The sequence below is a fragment of the Teleopsis dalmanni genome, chromosome 2 (genome assembly GCF_002237135.1).
Source record: "Teleopsis dalmanni isolate 2A chromosome 2, ASM223713v2, whole genome shotgun sequence".
Lineage (NCBI taxonomy): Eukaryota > Metazoa > Arthropoda > Insecta > Diptera > Diopsidae > Teleopsis > Teleopsis dalmanni.
The window spans coordinates 181,233,835-181,246,887 of record NC_051847.1 but is presented as its reverse complement, the minus strand read 5'-3'; the positions used below and the strand labels follow the sequence as shown (position 1 = coordinate 181,246,887).

At 30.5% G+C, this 13,053-nt stretch overlaps 4 protein-coding genes across 4 annotated transcripts; 3 read left to right on the top strand and 1 right to left on the bottom strand.

The window, feature by feature from the left end:
- The first annotated feature begins 2,320 nt into the window (after nucleotides 1–2,320).
- LOC119678913 (luciferin sulfotransferase-like) lies at nucleotides 2,321–3,479 on the top strand. Its single transcript, XM_038091000.1, has 3 exons — nucleotides 2,321–2,655; nucleotides 2,722–2,836; nucleotides 2,901–3,479. Exons 1-3 carry the CDS (start codon nucleotides 2,321–2,323, stop codon nucleotides 3,477–3,479), a joined length of 1,029 nt encoding a protein of 342 aa, XP_037946928.1.
- A 2,841-nt stretch (nucleotides 3,480–6,320) lies between these two features.
- Nucleotides 6,321–7,582, top strand: LOC119685831 (caspase-like). The gene has a single exon (XM_038100217.1). It carries the CDS (start codon nucleotides 6,567–6,569, stop codon nucleotides 7,539–7,541), a length of 975 nt encoding a protein of 324 aa, XP_037956145.1. The 5' UTR covers nucleotides 6,321–6,566; the 3' UTR covers nucleotides 7,542–7,582.
- Nucleotides 7,583–9,947: 2,365 nt separating this feature from the next.
- On the bottom strand, nucleotides 9,948–11,211 carry LOC119685832 (electron transfer flavoprotein subunit beta-like). Its single transcript, XM_038100219.1, has 3 exons — nucleotides 11,119–11,211; nucleotides 10,997–11,050; nucleotides 9,948–10,890 (listed from the first exon to the last, which is right to left on the bottom strand). The coding sequence occupies exons 2-3, from the start codon at nucleotides 11,045–11,047 to the stop codon at nucleotides 10,180–10,182; spliced, it is 762 nt and encodes a 253-aa protein (XP_037956147.1). The 5' UTR covers nucleotides 11,048–11,050; nucleotides 11,119–11,211; the 3' UTR covers nucleotides 9,948–10,179.
- Nucleotides 11,212–11,293: 82 nt separating this feature from the next.
- On the top strand, nucleotides 11,294–12,987 carry LOC119685830 (3'(2'),5'-bisphosphate nucleotidase 1-like). The gene is made up of 5 exons (XM_038100216.1): nucleotides 11,294–11,627; nucleotides 11,693–11,951; nucleotides 12,012–12,219; nucleotides 12,416–12,540; nucleotides 12,766–12,987. The coding sequence occupies exons 1-5, from the start codon at nucleotides 11,367–11,369 to the stop codon at nucleotides 12,972–12,974; spliced, it is 1,062 nt and encodes a 353-aa protein (XP_037956144.1). The 5' UTR covers nucleotides 11,294–11,366; the 3' UTR covers nucleotides 12,975–12,987.
- The last annotated feature ends 66 nt before the right edge of the window (nucleotides 12,988–13,053 follow it).

The following is a 13,053-nucleotide window of genomic DNA, read 5'->3' as shown; positions in this document are numbered from 1 at the left end:
AAATATTATATTTCATTTTATATCACAGATATTGAAGAAAATGTTATCAAGAGCTGGTCTACTGCATGCAAACAATGTAAAGGGATTAAAAGGAGTTAGTTTATAATTTAGTTTAGTTTAGTGCAGTTAGCTGTCACTTTATTCGAAATATTGTATTTCATATAATAATAAAGATGTTGAACAAAGGTTATTAAGAGATGGTCTAATGCGTGCGACCAAAGTAGATGGATAAAAAGGAGTTAGTTTAGTGCAATTAGCTGGCACTTTATTCGAAATATTGTATTTCATTGAATATCAGAGATGTTGAACAAAACGTTATCCAGAGCATGGACAACAAATTAGTTCCACTGCTTACGACCAATGTAAATGGAGGAACGAGATATTAGAATAAATTTTAAAATGATTAGCTCTCACCACTACATTTGATCAACCACAATACTGTTTTCAATCATTTTCATATAAACACTAATTATAAAGTAAAGTTCAATATGTTAGTACCTAATAAACTGAGTGAAAAAAATTTAATAGACCGAATTTTCATTAACAGATATAATTAAGTCATTTTTAAAATTTATGATAAAATGTTAGGAAAAGCGAAAAAATATGCATAACAAATAAAATGAAGCTACATAAATGGTGGGAACACGGAATAATCAGAAAGCAATATGATTTCTAGGGCTACTACTACTACTGCCTGACTAAATGGTACATTTGGATTTCTTTTAGCCACTATTATTGAACTTCAAACAAGAAATTGAAAATAAATTTCGGAATTGATTAAAAGAATAAATAGGAGTTCGCAAAAATTAAAGAATATTGACTGAAAAGCTCTAATGTATCGCCTTTTTTAACCTGATGTTGCACCATCAAATTATCATTTTTTCCGATATTTATCAATTTATATATGCCATCAACTAAAAATTGTGAAAACACTTGTTCAGTTTTTAATGATATAATCTATGATAAGAACACACTTGCGTTTGGTGTAACTTAGGTTAGAACACACCGGTGATTCTAATAATCCATTTACGTCTATTGGTCTATTGTGTTATCGTATAAGTATTCAGAGATTTGAATCCTATTAAACGTTTGGTAAAGCCTAAAATGCTCTTTAAAGAAAGGTTCTAGAACTGGCCAAAATGCTTAAAAAAGTAACCTCCAAACATAGTCACAGCAACAAAGTAGATGTAAAGCACTTTCATAGTCATTCCAAAGCTGCGACAATAAAAATTAAACGAAATCTCCTAGTATGGCTCCCTAAACGGCTTTAATCCACCAACAAACCTACAACAGAACTTATATATTTACGAGGTATCTCCATGAAATTGCTGAATGTTTTCTTGATGGCCTTCTAATAACAAGATCGGATGCTGTGAACGTATTAACAGTGACTTCATGAATATCACAAGACTTACTGTACTTCGCTCTGGTTACTGGTATATAGAAATAATGCAAAGAACTGTACCTTTTCATAAATACTCTTTTTAGAAGTTATGAATACTTTTACTGGTAAGAAACAAGCAAGTATTTCATCTTTGACAGCCGAGGTTTGGATTCTAGAAAAACAGTTTTTTTGAGGAAGAACTGTTTTGACTGTTTGTCGGACTGTTCATCGATAAGGACGAAAGATTTATTAAATTATCTAAGGATTATTTATATATATAATATGTATTGAAATGATTTTTGGTGTCTTGAAGTCTTAGTTTGTGGTAAAAACATTGAATAAATTTGTATATTGTGTTAATTGATTTTAACATCGGATACTCATAAAATAGTTATCAAAAAATATATTCTATTGAATGCCTCTAGTATAGCGTGAGGAGATTATTAGATGTTTTACGCATATATAGTAAAGAGCAGTATGATTATTAAAGAAATACCATATACCACTTATTCGGGTTTATAACACGTATGATTATAACACCTACAAGGCCTGAACAGGTCATGAGAAAATAAATTTTGATCTATTTTTAATTTTTCTTTTAGCCATGACATCAATCGCTTGCAGAAATGCATGTTTACTATTGGAAGGAATTTCAAACTTGTTAAAATAAAACCACAACTAAGTTGACAAGCGCAAAATGTATCATTAAATCAATTTGACTTGCCAGCTAAATTGGTAAGATGCCGGTTTTCAATGTATCTATTTGCGCTTTTACTTTCACTGAAGCAATAATTTGCTAGTTTTCCAGCCACAGTTGAATGCAAACGAAAATTGAAGCTACAGTTTTTCAGCGAGTGCTGCCTAAAGCGGATGTCCAATTTTCACATAACAAGTGCAAGAGTTAAGAAAATTTAATTTCATAGAGCAGAAGAAAGTATGGAGATCTCATATAAGCCACTGAACAAAGAAATATCAACACGTATCGATGCCTTGTTTCCGAAGAAAGAATGTTTTATTGAGGTTCTACCGGGCAGTGTAGTCTTGCCGCGTAAGTTTGCGGATGTTGGTCAGTCAATTAGAGAACTGCCCACTTTTTCAGACGATGTATGGTTAGTCTCGTATCCACGTACAGGCTCAACTTGGGCTCAAGAAATGGTGTGGTTGCTGGGAAATAATTTAGATTATGAAGGTGCCAAGCAAATGCAACAAATTAGATGTCCACTAATAGAATTGTCTGCATTATTTAGCGAGGACCACCACGAATGGGTAGCGTAAGTAAATTTCTATAATTCATATAGATATTGCAAAAATTTAGAAAAATATTGCTTAAAAACTAGCAATTCGATTGGAAACACAGTTGATGTGGTTCGTAACACACCGCGGCCACGATTTATACGTTCCCATTTGCCTTGGCACTTATTACCACAGAGTTTTGAAAGTGTGAAACCTAAGGTATTTAATCAACTACAACTATTTTCATTTGATATTAATTCATTAAACAACTTTGAGTATACAGATAATATATACTTCTCGAAATCCCAAAGACTTGTGTGTTTCGTTTTATTATTACTGTAAATTAATGCATGGATTACATGGTCCTTTTGAAGACTTCCTTGAACTTTTCCTCGACGAACGTTCACCAATTGGTTCTTATTGGAATCACGTTTTACCATTTTGGAAACGTAGTCAGGATCCTAATGTACTTTTCATCAAATATGAAGATATGAATCAGAACTTACCAAGCATTGTACGGAAGTGCGCAAAATTCCTTAACGTACAATACGAGCTCACCGATGAGAGTTTAATAAAAATTTGTGAACATTTAAAATTTGATAAAATGCAAGTAAATCCAGCTGTCAACTTAGATCCAATTTTAAATAATAATATTTTTAACAATAACAACAACAACAACAATAACAATGTGATAAATAATGGAGATCAACATAGAGATAAAGAAAATGGTGATTGTAAGTTTATACGTAAAGGAAAAATTGGCGATTGGAAGAATTATATATCGGATGAAATGTCGAAACGCTTTGACGAATGGATTGATCAGAATACTAAAGGCAGTGGTTTAATATTTGAATATGAATAAGTTATTTAGACCTGTTTTTGTAATTACCTTTATGAAATTTTAACAAGGAAAAATTGAGTGAAATAAAGTGTTATATACCTATTATATATGTTACCCCCAGAATTTTATATACATATACAAATTGTTAAGAAAATGTTTGCAAATTTTATACAATTCAGAATTGCATTGCAAATTTTTAAAAATTTATGTTGTAGTTATATTGTATTATATATATCTTTTATGCGTTGAAAATATATTGTAACATTAATATGAGAAAATAATATCAAAAAAAACAATACAAACACAAATCTTGTAAATATTTTCTTAGCTTATACTATATATGTAGAAGTTAGGTTAGGCAAGGCGTGGAGTGGTGTGAATCAAAACCCACTTGAGCTCAAATGATCGCTCGTTGAAGGACCCTCAAAAGAACTGCTTTGGTCAGCATATAAACAACGCTGTAAAGCACATTTTCCTCATTCAAGATAGCATGAACCAACCTGACGAGTCTTTACGCTATTAAAATATTTTATTTTTGATGTAAAGCAGAGCTAAGGTTGTTGGCAGATTACCTAAGCGATCATCTTAATAAGAGTTTTATCTTTATAAGATAGATCAATCTGAGTTATGATTGACTCTCTAAATAACATTCTATATGATTCGAATTTGATATAGAGAATAGAATATATAGAATACTGATATAGAGAATACTGATCCGTTAGCTCTCATATAATCCTGATATTAAAAAAACCATGATATTTTGTTGGCATTCGTAACGCTGAATATCTTCTCTTCGGTTATAGTCAGTCCTGAAAAGATCTGCTATAAACTCGCCACATCATTCTAAGGCAAGCCGAGGAGCCTTTTATCTTCTATTTTTTTTATATTCGTAAACTATGTTATTACATAGTTTATTTATTTATATATTTTTAAATAACAATGTTGTTAAGTTAGACCAGAGGTAGCAGTATACTGGAATGCCTTTATCTACTACTTTTATCTGCCGATATCAAATAATCCATTTTTGACTTTATTCATAAAGCTGTATTTCTGCTCTTCTGTTAGAGTCAGTTCTTTAAACAACTAGTATGGATGCACTATTCTGATCCATTGTTAGACAAAATCCCTGTTTTTTTTTAAATTTAATTTACTACAGTGAACAACTGACACAATTTACAAGTAAAGTTTTACATTATATTTTATATAGCTTAACATCCGGTAAATAAAAGTAAAAAGTATCTAATTATCTTCTATTCCAATATATTAAAGCTACGAGACGTTATCAGAACAATATCATAAAGCTTTTAAATCTACTCATTTATTTCATGATATGAAAAAGAAGTCTTCAACGGAAATTCCGTAGTGTTTTTGGCATCCATGTTTATACTATCATAATATTTTATCGATAACTAACTCTAAGCAATTTGTAGAATATTTTAATTTTAATCAAATCGTTTATTTCTATTATCTATTCTATTATATTCTATTCTATTATGATGTTTTCAATTGGTAAATGTAGATTCAATCTATACTAAATCTCGATCTGTCAAATTTTATTGCCCAATCGATCGTTTTTAGAGTAACCTAACTTATTTGTAGTAGTGTTAGTAGATATTTATAATTAAATTTCGATTGATTGTTCGATTGGGTAATAAAATTTGATAGATCTATAGTAAATCTAGATTGAATCCAGAATTACCAATCAAAAACGCCATTACATATATCGAATCAACTCACACTTTATTTGTCAAGTCATATAAAAGAACTGTTAATTTCAGGATAATCTTGAAACGCTGGAGTATAATCTGCAGTATTATACACTTCGCTCAAGATTTACCAATTAAAAATGAAAATTGCACTAAAAGTAAATCGCGATTTAAAAAGTTACCCAAGATTTACCAACCGAAAAATGTCATTAGTACTATTTTTTAGTATTATATAAATTTTAGCAAACTACACAATTTCGAATGTTCGAAAGATATATATTCTTACTGCAGACTTTATAGACATTTTTGTACTATGTGCAGACACACATTTTCGCAAAAATCTTAATTTCATCTTCGTTTTAGCGAAATTGTTTTTTCTATACAAAATTCAATTTTGAGGTTAGAACGAAATTAAGGAGAATGGCCTTAATATAGTGAAAAGGAGACTTAAGTTAAGGGACATTTCAATTGCAACTTTGCGTAAGATAAATTTTAAGCAAAAGATACAGTTGAGATAACGAAAAAGATCATTTTTTAAATAAATGTCAATGACAGTTGATTTTAATAAAACCGGGAAATATTTTGAAACTAGTGCAAATTTTAAAATTTGAATATAGAAAAAAAACTGTAATTGTTATTAATTTAAAAGAGAGTGAAAAATAATAATTCACATACTTGAAATCCACTAAAGCTAATAAAACTATTGAATGCCATCCTTTATAGCTATAATAATCAACTTCTAAAATTTTCCAGACACAAATAGTGTTTGATTCATGTAATTTTTAACATTCGATTTGTAAATAAAAAACATACGATTTGGGGCAGTGAGGACATATTCTAAATTAACTTAATTTCATTTTTATGAAATTAATTTTTATATCCTGATCCAGTGTGAACATTTTCGAAATTAACTTAATTTTATTTTTACGAAATTAGGGAAATTTGGCTGTCTGAACATAGCATTATATTATCCAACTACTGGTAATTATACTATACAAATTTTTGAAGATACCCTCGTCTTTATGAATTAAATTGTTTTTATGCTACCTTTTTGCTCAGTTGCTTTCAGACATACAGTTCATACAAGAAAATACTACTTTTTTTGCTTTTTATACAGCACAAACACAATGGAACACCTAAAATGCATCATCAAAAACATTTGCAACAACGCAAACAAAGTAAAGACGACAAAGAAAGCGCAGATGTGAACGGCATTATTGCAAAATTAATAACAAATTATAACGAGTTTTTAGCATAAACAAGTTGTTTGGTGCTTTGCAAATTATATTAAACTTTTAGAAACGATTTTAAATATTATAATAAACGCCTAATTTCGTATTTAATTAATAGCTAATAACAAAGCGCGTGTGAGTGAGTAATTAATTGAAAATATATTGAAATTATGATGGCTGAAGATCAAGTTGGAATACGCGTTGAACGCGCGACAAATACGGATGATAACACCGATGCATTCGGTACGGTTGGAACGGGGGTTTCCAGCAGCACTAACTCCTCGGTTGGTGCTATTGGCCAATTAGCGAATGGTCATAATTATGGTGGCAGTGCCTACCATAAATATACAGCAAAAATGACAACAGACCGTCATGCGTCTGAGTACAATATGCGTCATAAGAATCGTGGCTTAGCAATTATATTCAATCACGAACACTTCGAGATACCCACACTAAAAGCTCGTGCTGGTACTAATGTAGACTGTGATAATCTAGTACGTGTGCTAACACAATTAGATTTTGAAGTTAGCGTGTATAAAGACTGTCGTCTAAAGGAATTGACTAGATACATAGAAACTGCCGCACGTAAAGATCATAGCGATAATGATTGCATACTAATAGCGATTCTATCGCATGGCGAACTTGGTTATATATATGCAAAGGATGCACAATATAAACTGGATACGGTATGGAGTTATTTCACGGCACAACATTGTCCAACATTAGCAGGCAAGCCTAAACTATTTTTCATACAAGCCTGTCAGGGTGATCGTCTTGATCCTGGTGTTACAATGAAACGTGCACAAACTGAAACGGACGGTGAATCATCAATGTCGTATAAAATACCAGTGCATGCAGACTTTCTCATTGCGTACTCTACAGTACCGGGATTCTATTCTTGGCGTAATACCACACGCGGCTCATGGTTTATGCAATCTTTATGCGCTGAATTGGCCGCTAATGGTAAACGTCTCGATATTTTAACCTTACTCACGTTTGTTTGTCAACGTGTTGCTGTTGACTTTGAATCTTGCACTCCGGATACTCCAGAAATGCATCAACAAAAACAAATTCCATGCATTACAACAATGTTGACACGTATACTGCGTTTCAGTGATAAAATACCACCAGCGGGTAGGGCCTAATCGAGTATAGCCTAATAGTATAGACAAAATAAATCCCAAAAGAAATTATATTTACAAAACAAAAAATGATCAACGAGATTATACCATGTATGGGAAAAAGCAGAACAAACTAAATTATATGTATATTGAAATAGTTTATATACATAATATAAAAAAAAAATATTTTTTATAAATCTAGTATCAAGCATATTTATACTGCCTAGAATAAATAACAATTATTAGCATTTTTCAAAAATTTTTTTAAAAATCTCAATATTTACTTTTGAAATTTTTATTAATCTCTAAAAATTTTTTTATTTGAATTATTTAATTATTTTTAATAAAACTAAACATTCTCAACTATTATATGAAATTAGTATGTGATTGTTCTTTCCATTGTACATTGCATGCCATTTAAAGAAATTTTACAATGTTAACCGGTCCAAAGTATGTCCATATTTTATATATTTAAAACAAAAAAATGTATCTCACCTATTCTATGCAAACAAATATATATATATATATATTGTAGTTTTTAAGTAACTTTTATATAACTATTCTATATATAATTATGTTTCATACAAAATGTATTCATACTTTTTTTTTCGAATAAATGTGTTTTAGTAAATGAAAAATGTAATGAATTTAATAACTATAAATGGTAAAATTTGAATCACTCAAGCTAAATACAAAGATTTATTTTGAATTAATTTGATTTAAATAATTTTTAATGAGCTTGTTTGAAAATTGATTGAATTTTTTTTTTTGTATTGTTGGCAATAAAATAATTTTGTATTTATTAATTAAAAACGACTTATGTAAATTTAAATATTTTTGAAGTGCAGATTCTGTGAAGATATTCGACAAAAAAAAAATAGATAGATATGAATTTCATCTACACCACAGTAATCATTTTGATCTAATTTGCTCTACTGTTTACAAAGCTAGTAAGCATTGTATATAGATTAACTAAACACTCGTGTTTTGAGTTCGTCTTTAAACTAACTTCATTATTCTTTAAATTCCTTAAACCAACGCGAAATTGTCGAAAATGATGACAAGAATATCTTTATTCAGCAAAACTCCGTGAACTAAGCATCCCCACGAAAACTGCCAGCTTACAGTTTATTTCGTCAGATTAGATTGTACTTGAGTTCCACTTATGAGGTAGTCATAGGGTATGTTGCAATGAGGTGCTATGACTATCTATTTATGTGTTTAAATAAGAAAGCAAAGAAATCTATTTTTACCGTATGACTTAGATATCATACTAATCAGTATGATATCTTACTACTACCCAATATCACAGACAAGTCATACATAGATTGCGAATGCAGAACAAAAAAATTACTCCCTCTGATTTCATGGTAGCCAGCTCGAGTAGCCAGCTAAAAGCACAATCAGCTTTGAATTGTAGAACAATTAAGTGAACAAAAGCTATGTATAACACAATGATCTTAAGTGTCCTAAACACTCGAAAGAGCTGTTGCAGAAAATTGTCAACATATAAATCACACAAGCACCCAAACTAGCAATATGGATAGAAAATATAGCAACAATTTCTATACTATATCACACACCTTCTCATACGCTCATTCAACAGCTCTTTCGTGTGTTTCGAACACTTATGATCATTGTGTTATACACAGCTTTTGTTTGTCTCTTAATTGTTCTACAATTTAAAGCTGATTGTGCTTTTAGCTGGCTACCATGAAATGAATTATTTGTCTGTGCCAATATGATATCTTACAACCACCCGGATTATTATCTTACTACTATCCAATATAATTTTTTACTATTACCCAGTATGATATCTTACTACCACCCGAATTTTTATCTTACTACTGCTCAGTATGATTTCTTACTACCACTCGGATTATTATCTTACTACTATCCAGTATAATTTTTTACTACTACCCGAATTATTATTTTACTGCTACCCAGTATGATATCTTACTAACACCCGAATTTTTATCTTACTACTGCTCAGTATGATTTCTTACTATTATCCGGATTATTATCTTACTACTACCAAGTATGTAACCGTTTTAACATTTTACGAATGAATAATTGAATGATTTTAGTAAGTTTTTTATACCTTAAGAGTTTTTTTGACAAACATATATTTAAAATAGACCGACAAGTTTCAATAAGATTAAAATCAGTTAAATGCCTCACTCATATTAAAGAACTACGTTCATAGTCTTTAAAACATTAAAACATACTTTACAAACTAAGGTCAACTGGCAGGAAAGTTATCACATACTCGGTTTATTATAAAATAAAGTCTTTAACTATGTATACTCAGAAATAATACTATCGATAAGAGTCTGCAATTAATCTGTAGAATAAAATTAAAAAAAAAGCGAATTCATAATGAAAATTAATATTTTCATAATAAGGCCGATGATATTTAATATTGATAAAATTCTTTATATATTTAGTTTCAACGCATTTTTTAAATTTTAATTGAGGTGTTATATTTAAACTATAATAGTTCATATTTTAGTTACAAAAACAGTTTCTCTTAAAATTATATCATTTGTATAAATTGCCGATAAAAAAATCATTCAAATTCACAAACAAAAATTAAAAGTAATTTAATAAATGCACTTTAATATTGTCCGTAGCATATTTATTTTTAAGCTTCGCACATAAATTAGATATGACCACCGTCTTTCAATTTGGCAATCAAAGCATCTACATCGGCTACCACAGCACCAGCTTGGCGTACAGGTGGATCTTCAACGGATATGACGTCAATGCGTGGAGTTGTGTCAATACCCAAATCTTTTGGTGTGACTTTCTTTAATGGCTTCTTTTTGGCTTTCATTATATTAGGTAGTGTTGCATAACGTGGAGTATTTAAACGTAAATCAGCACTTAAGACAGCAGGTGTTTTGGTTTTAATAGTCTCCAAACCACCATCGATTTCACGTGTTATTGTTAGTCCAGAATCAGTTTTTTCAATTTTATTACAGAATGTCCCTTGTGGCCAATCTAAAACAGCTGCTGTCATCTGTGCAGTTTGGTTGCTATCATCATCAATAGCTTGTTTGCCAAGTATTACTAAATCAGCTTTCTCATCCAATGCCAATTTGGCCAATATTTTTGATACATGCACTGGTTGTAAAAGCTCATAGTCTTTACCAGAAACCTCTACATGTAACCCACGATCTGCGCCCATAGCCAATGCAGTGCGTATAATTTCCTGAGATTGTGTTGGGCCAATTGATACCGCGATGACTTCTGATGCTAATTTTTTCTCTTTCATCTTAACAGCCTCCTCAACAGCAATCTCATCGAATGGATTCATGGCATGCTTGACACCTTCAGTAACAACGCCTGTTTTATCAGGCTTAACACGTACCTAAAATATTTAATAAATTAATAAAAAAAATATACTGATTACGCAAAAGCAACAGTTGATTGAAAAAATTAGCTGATTTATTTTTAAATAAATTTTTTATACGTACTTTAACGGCATAATCGATAACGCGCTTCACACCTACTAAAACACGAGCCATTTTCTAAATTTTATTAGAATTTTTTGTTAATAATACTAAAATAATTGAATTAATTAAATTTAAGCACCCACCACTTGAATTAATGTTCAACCAGCACCAGAAATGTAAAAAAAGTCCAAAGGTTGTGTGATGTTGCCAACATCAAAACAACTTTGTTGAAGTTTGGGGATATTTTTATTGTAAAAAACTGAGACAAGACATATCGTAATGCTATTTTTATATTCTAAAATTTAGCGAAAAAAAAATTATTTGCAATGTTTATTTTTTATTTGTTTAAATTAGTTAAAAACCATTGAACATTAATTAAAGATAATACATTATGTTTGTGCTGTCAAATCTCTACACCGCAAGATTGATGCGGTCAGCTGCTACGGTCTCCAAAACAATACAAACGGAAAAAGTTAACTTTCGCAAAGTTCAGTCAAACCATAATATATATTTTAAAAATTATTGTAATTGTAATAAAATGACTGTTCCGACTATAATGCGGGTAATGGCTTTATCCATTACAACTGCGAACCGTGCTGGTACCATAATAAGAGATGTCATGAAAAAAGGCAATTTAAATATAGTAGAAAAAGCAAGTAAAATAAAAATCTCAATGATAAGGTATTCATGTAACTTTCTAAATTTATTTGTATTAAGGGCAAAGATGACTTGCAAACAGAAGCCGACCGTTCGGCACAACGTTGCATAATTGCATCTTTAACAAAAGAGTTTCCAAATATAAAAATAATCGGTGAAGAAGGTGGTTCTGACTTAAATGTTAAAGATGATTGGTTAGTTAAGGAATCCGATGCAGAGTTTTTAAAACAAAACTGTCCAGAAGAACTCCAAGAAATAAAAGACGAAGATTTTGTTATATGGGTAGACCCACTTGATGGCACATCTGAATATACGCAAGGTTAATTTATTTATACTACAATATTGAGTAAATACATACTAACAGTAACTTTTGTTCCAGGGTTCCTAGATCATGTTACTGTACTTATTGGCGTAGCAATTAAAAATTGCGCAGTGGGTGGTGTAATACACCAGCCTTATTACGAAAATGATGGTGGAATGTTAGGTCGTACTATATGGGGCCTAAAAGGTTTAGGTATAGGTGGTTTTGTACCTTCTTATCCGCCCGATAATAAACTAATTATAACCACAACTCGTTCCCATTTCAGGTATGTTAAGTGCAATTAAACTAATTATTCAAAGTAGTGCACTTTAATCAATCATGATGTCATGAATCAGTCATTAAGTAACAAATAATAATTACTTTTTAAATTTAAAATAAAAATTATTGAATGAAACTTGTTAAAAAAATTCAGCTCTATAACTTCTTAAACTAGATTTATTCACATTTATTTTTTATTTTAGTCCAAGTGTACAAGCTGCTTTGGATGCGCTAGCGCCCAATGAAGTGATAAAAGTTGGTGGAGCTGGGTTTAAAGTGCTACAGTTATTGGAAGGAAAGGCGCACGCTTACGTATTTCCTAACCCAGGTTAGTAAAAGTTTTATATTAAAAGTTTTTCTTAAATTATATCAGAGAGATTAATGAAAAATAGTTTTGGAGTTTTCAACTATTAATACATAATAAAATATTGTAAACAAAATTTAACGAAAAAAAGGTTTTGGAGTTTTCAACAAAATTTTTGAAAAAAAAGTTTTGGAATTTCCAACTCTTAATACAGTATAAAAATATTCTAATTAAAGTCTTGTTTCACAGGATGTAAAAAATGGGATACTTGTGCTCCGGAAGCAGTGCTGGAGGCTAATGGTGGTACACTTACAGATATGCTTGGCGACCACTACTCATATAATGCCTGTATTGAATTTCCAAATAAACGAGGCGTTTTAGCTACAAACGGAAAAATCGATCACTGCGAAATACTGAAAAAAATTCCAGAAAGCGTATTAGAAGTTATGAGGAAGTAAAAATGTACGATAATTTGTCAAAAGAATTAGAAGAAATATATTTTTTATAATTTTCTCGCGTAATTGAGGTATTTACGTA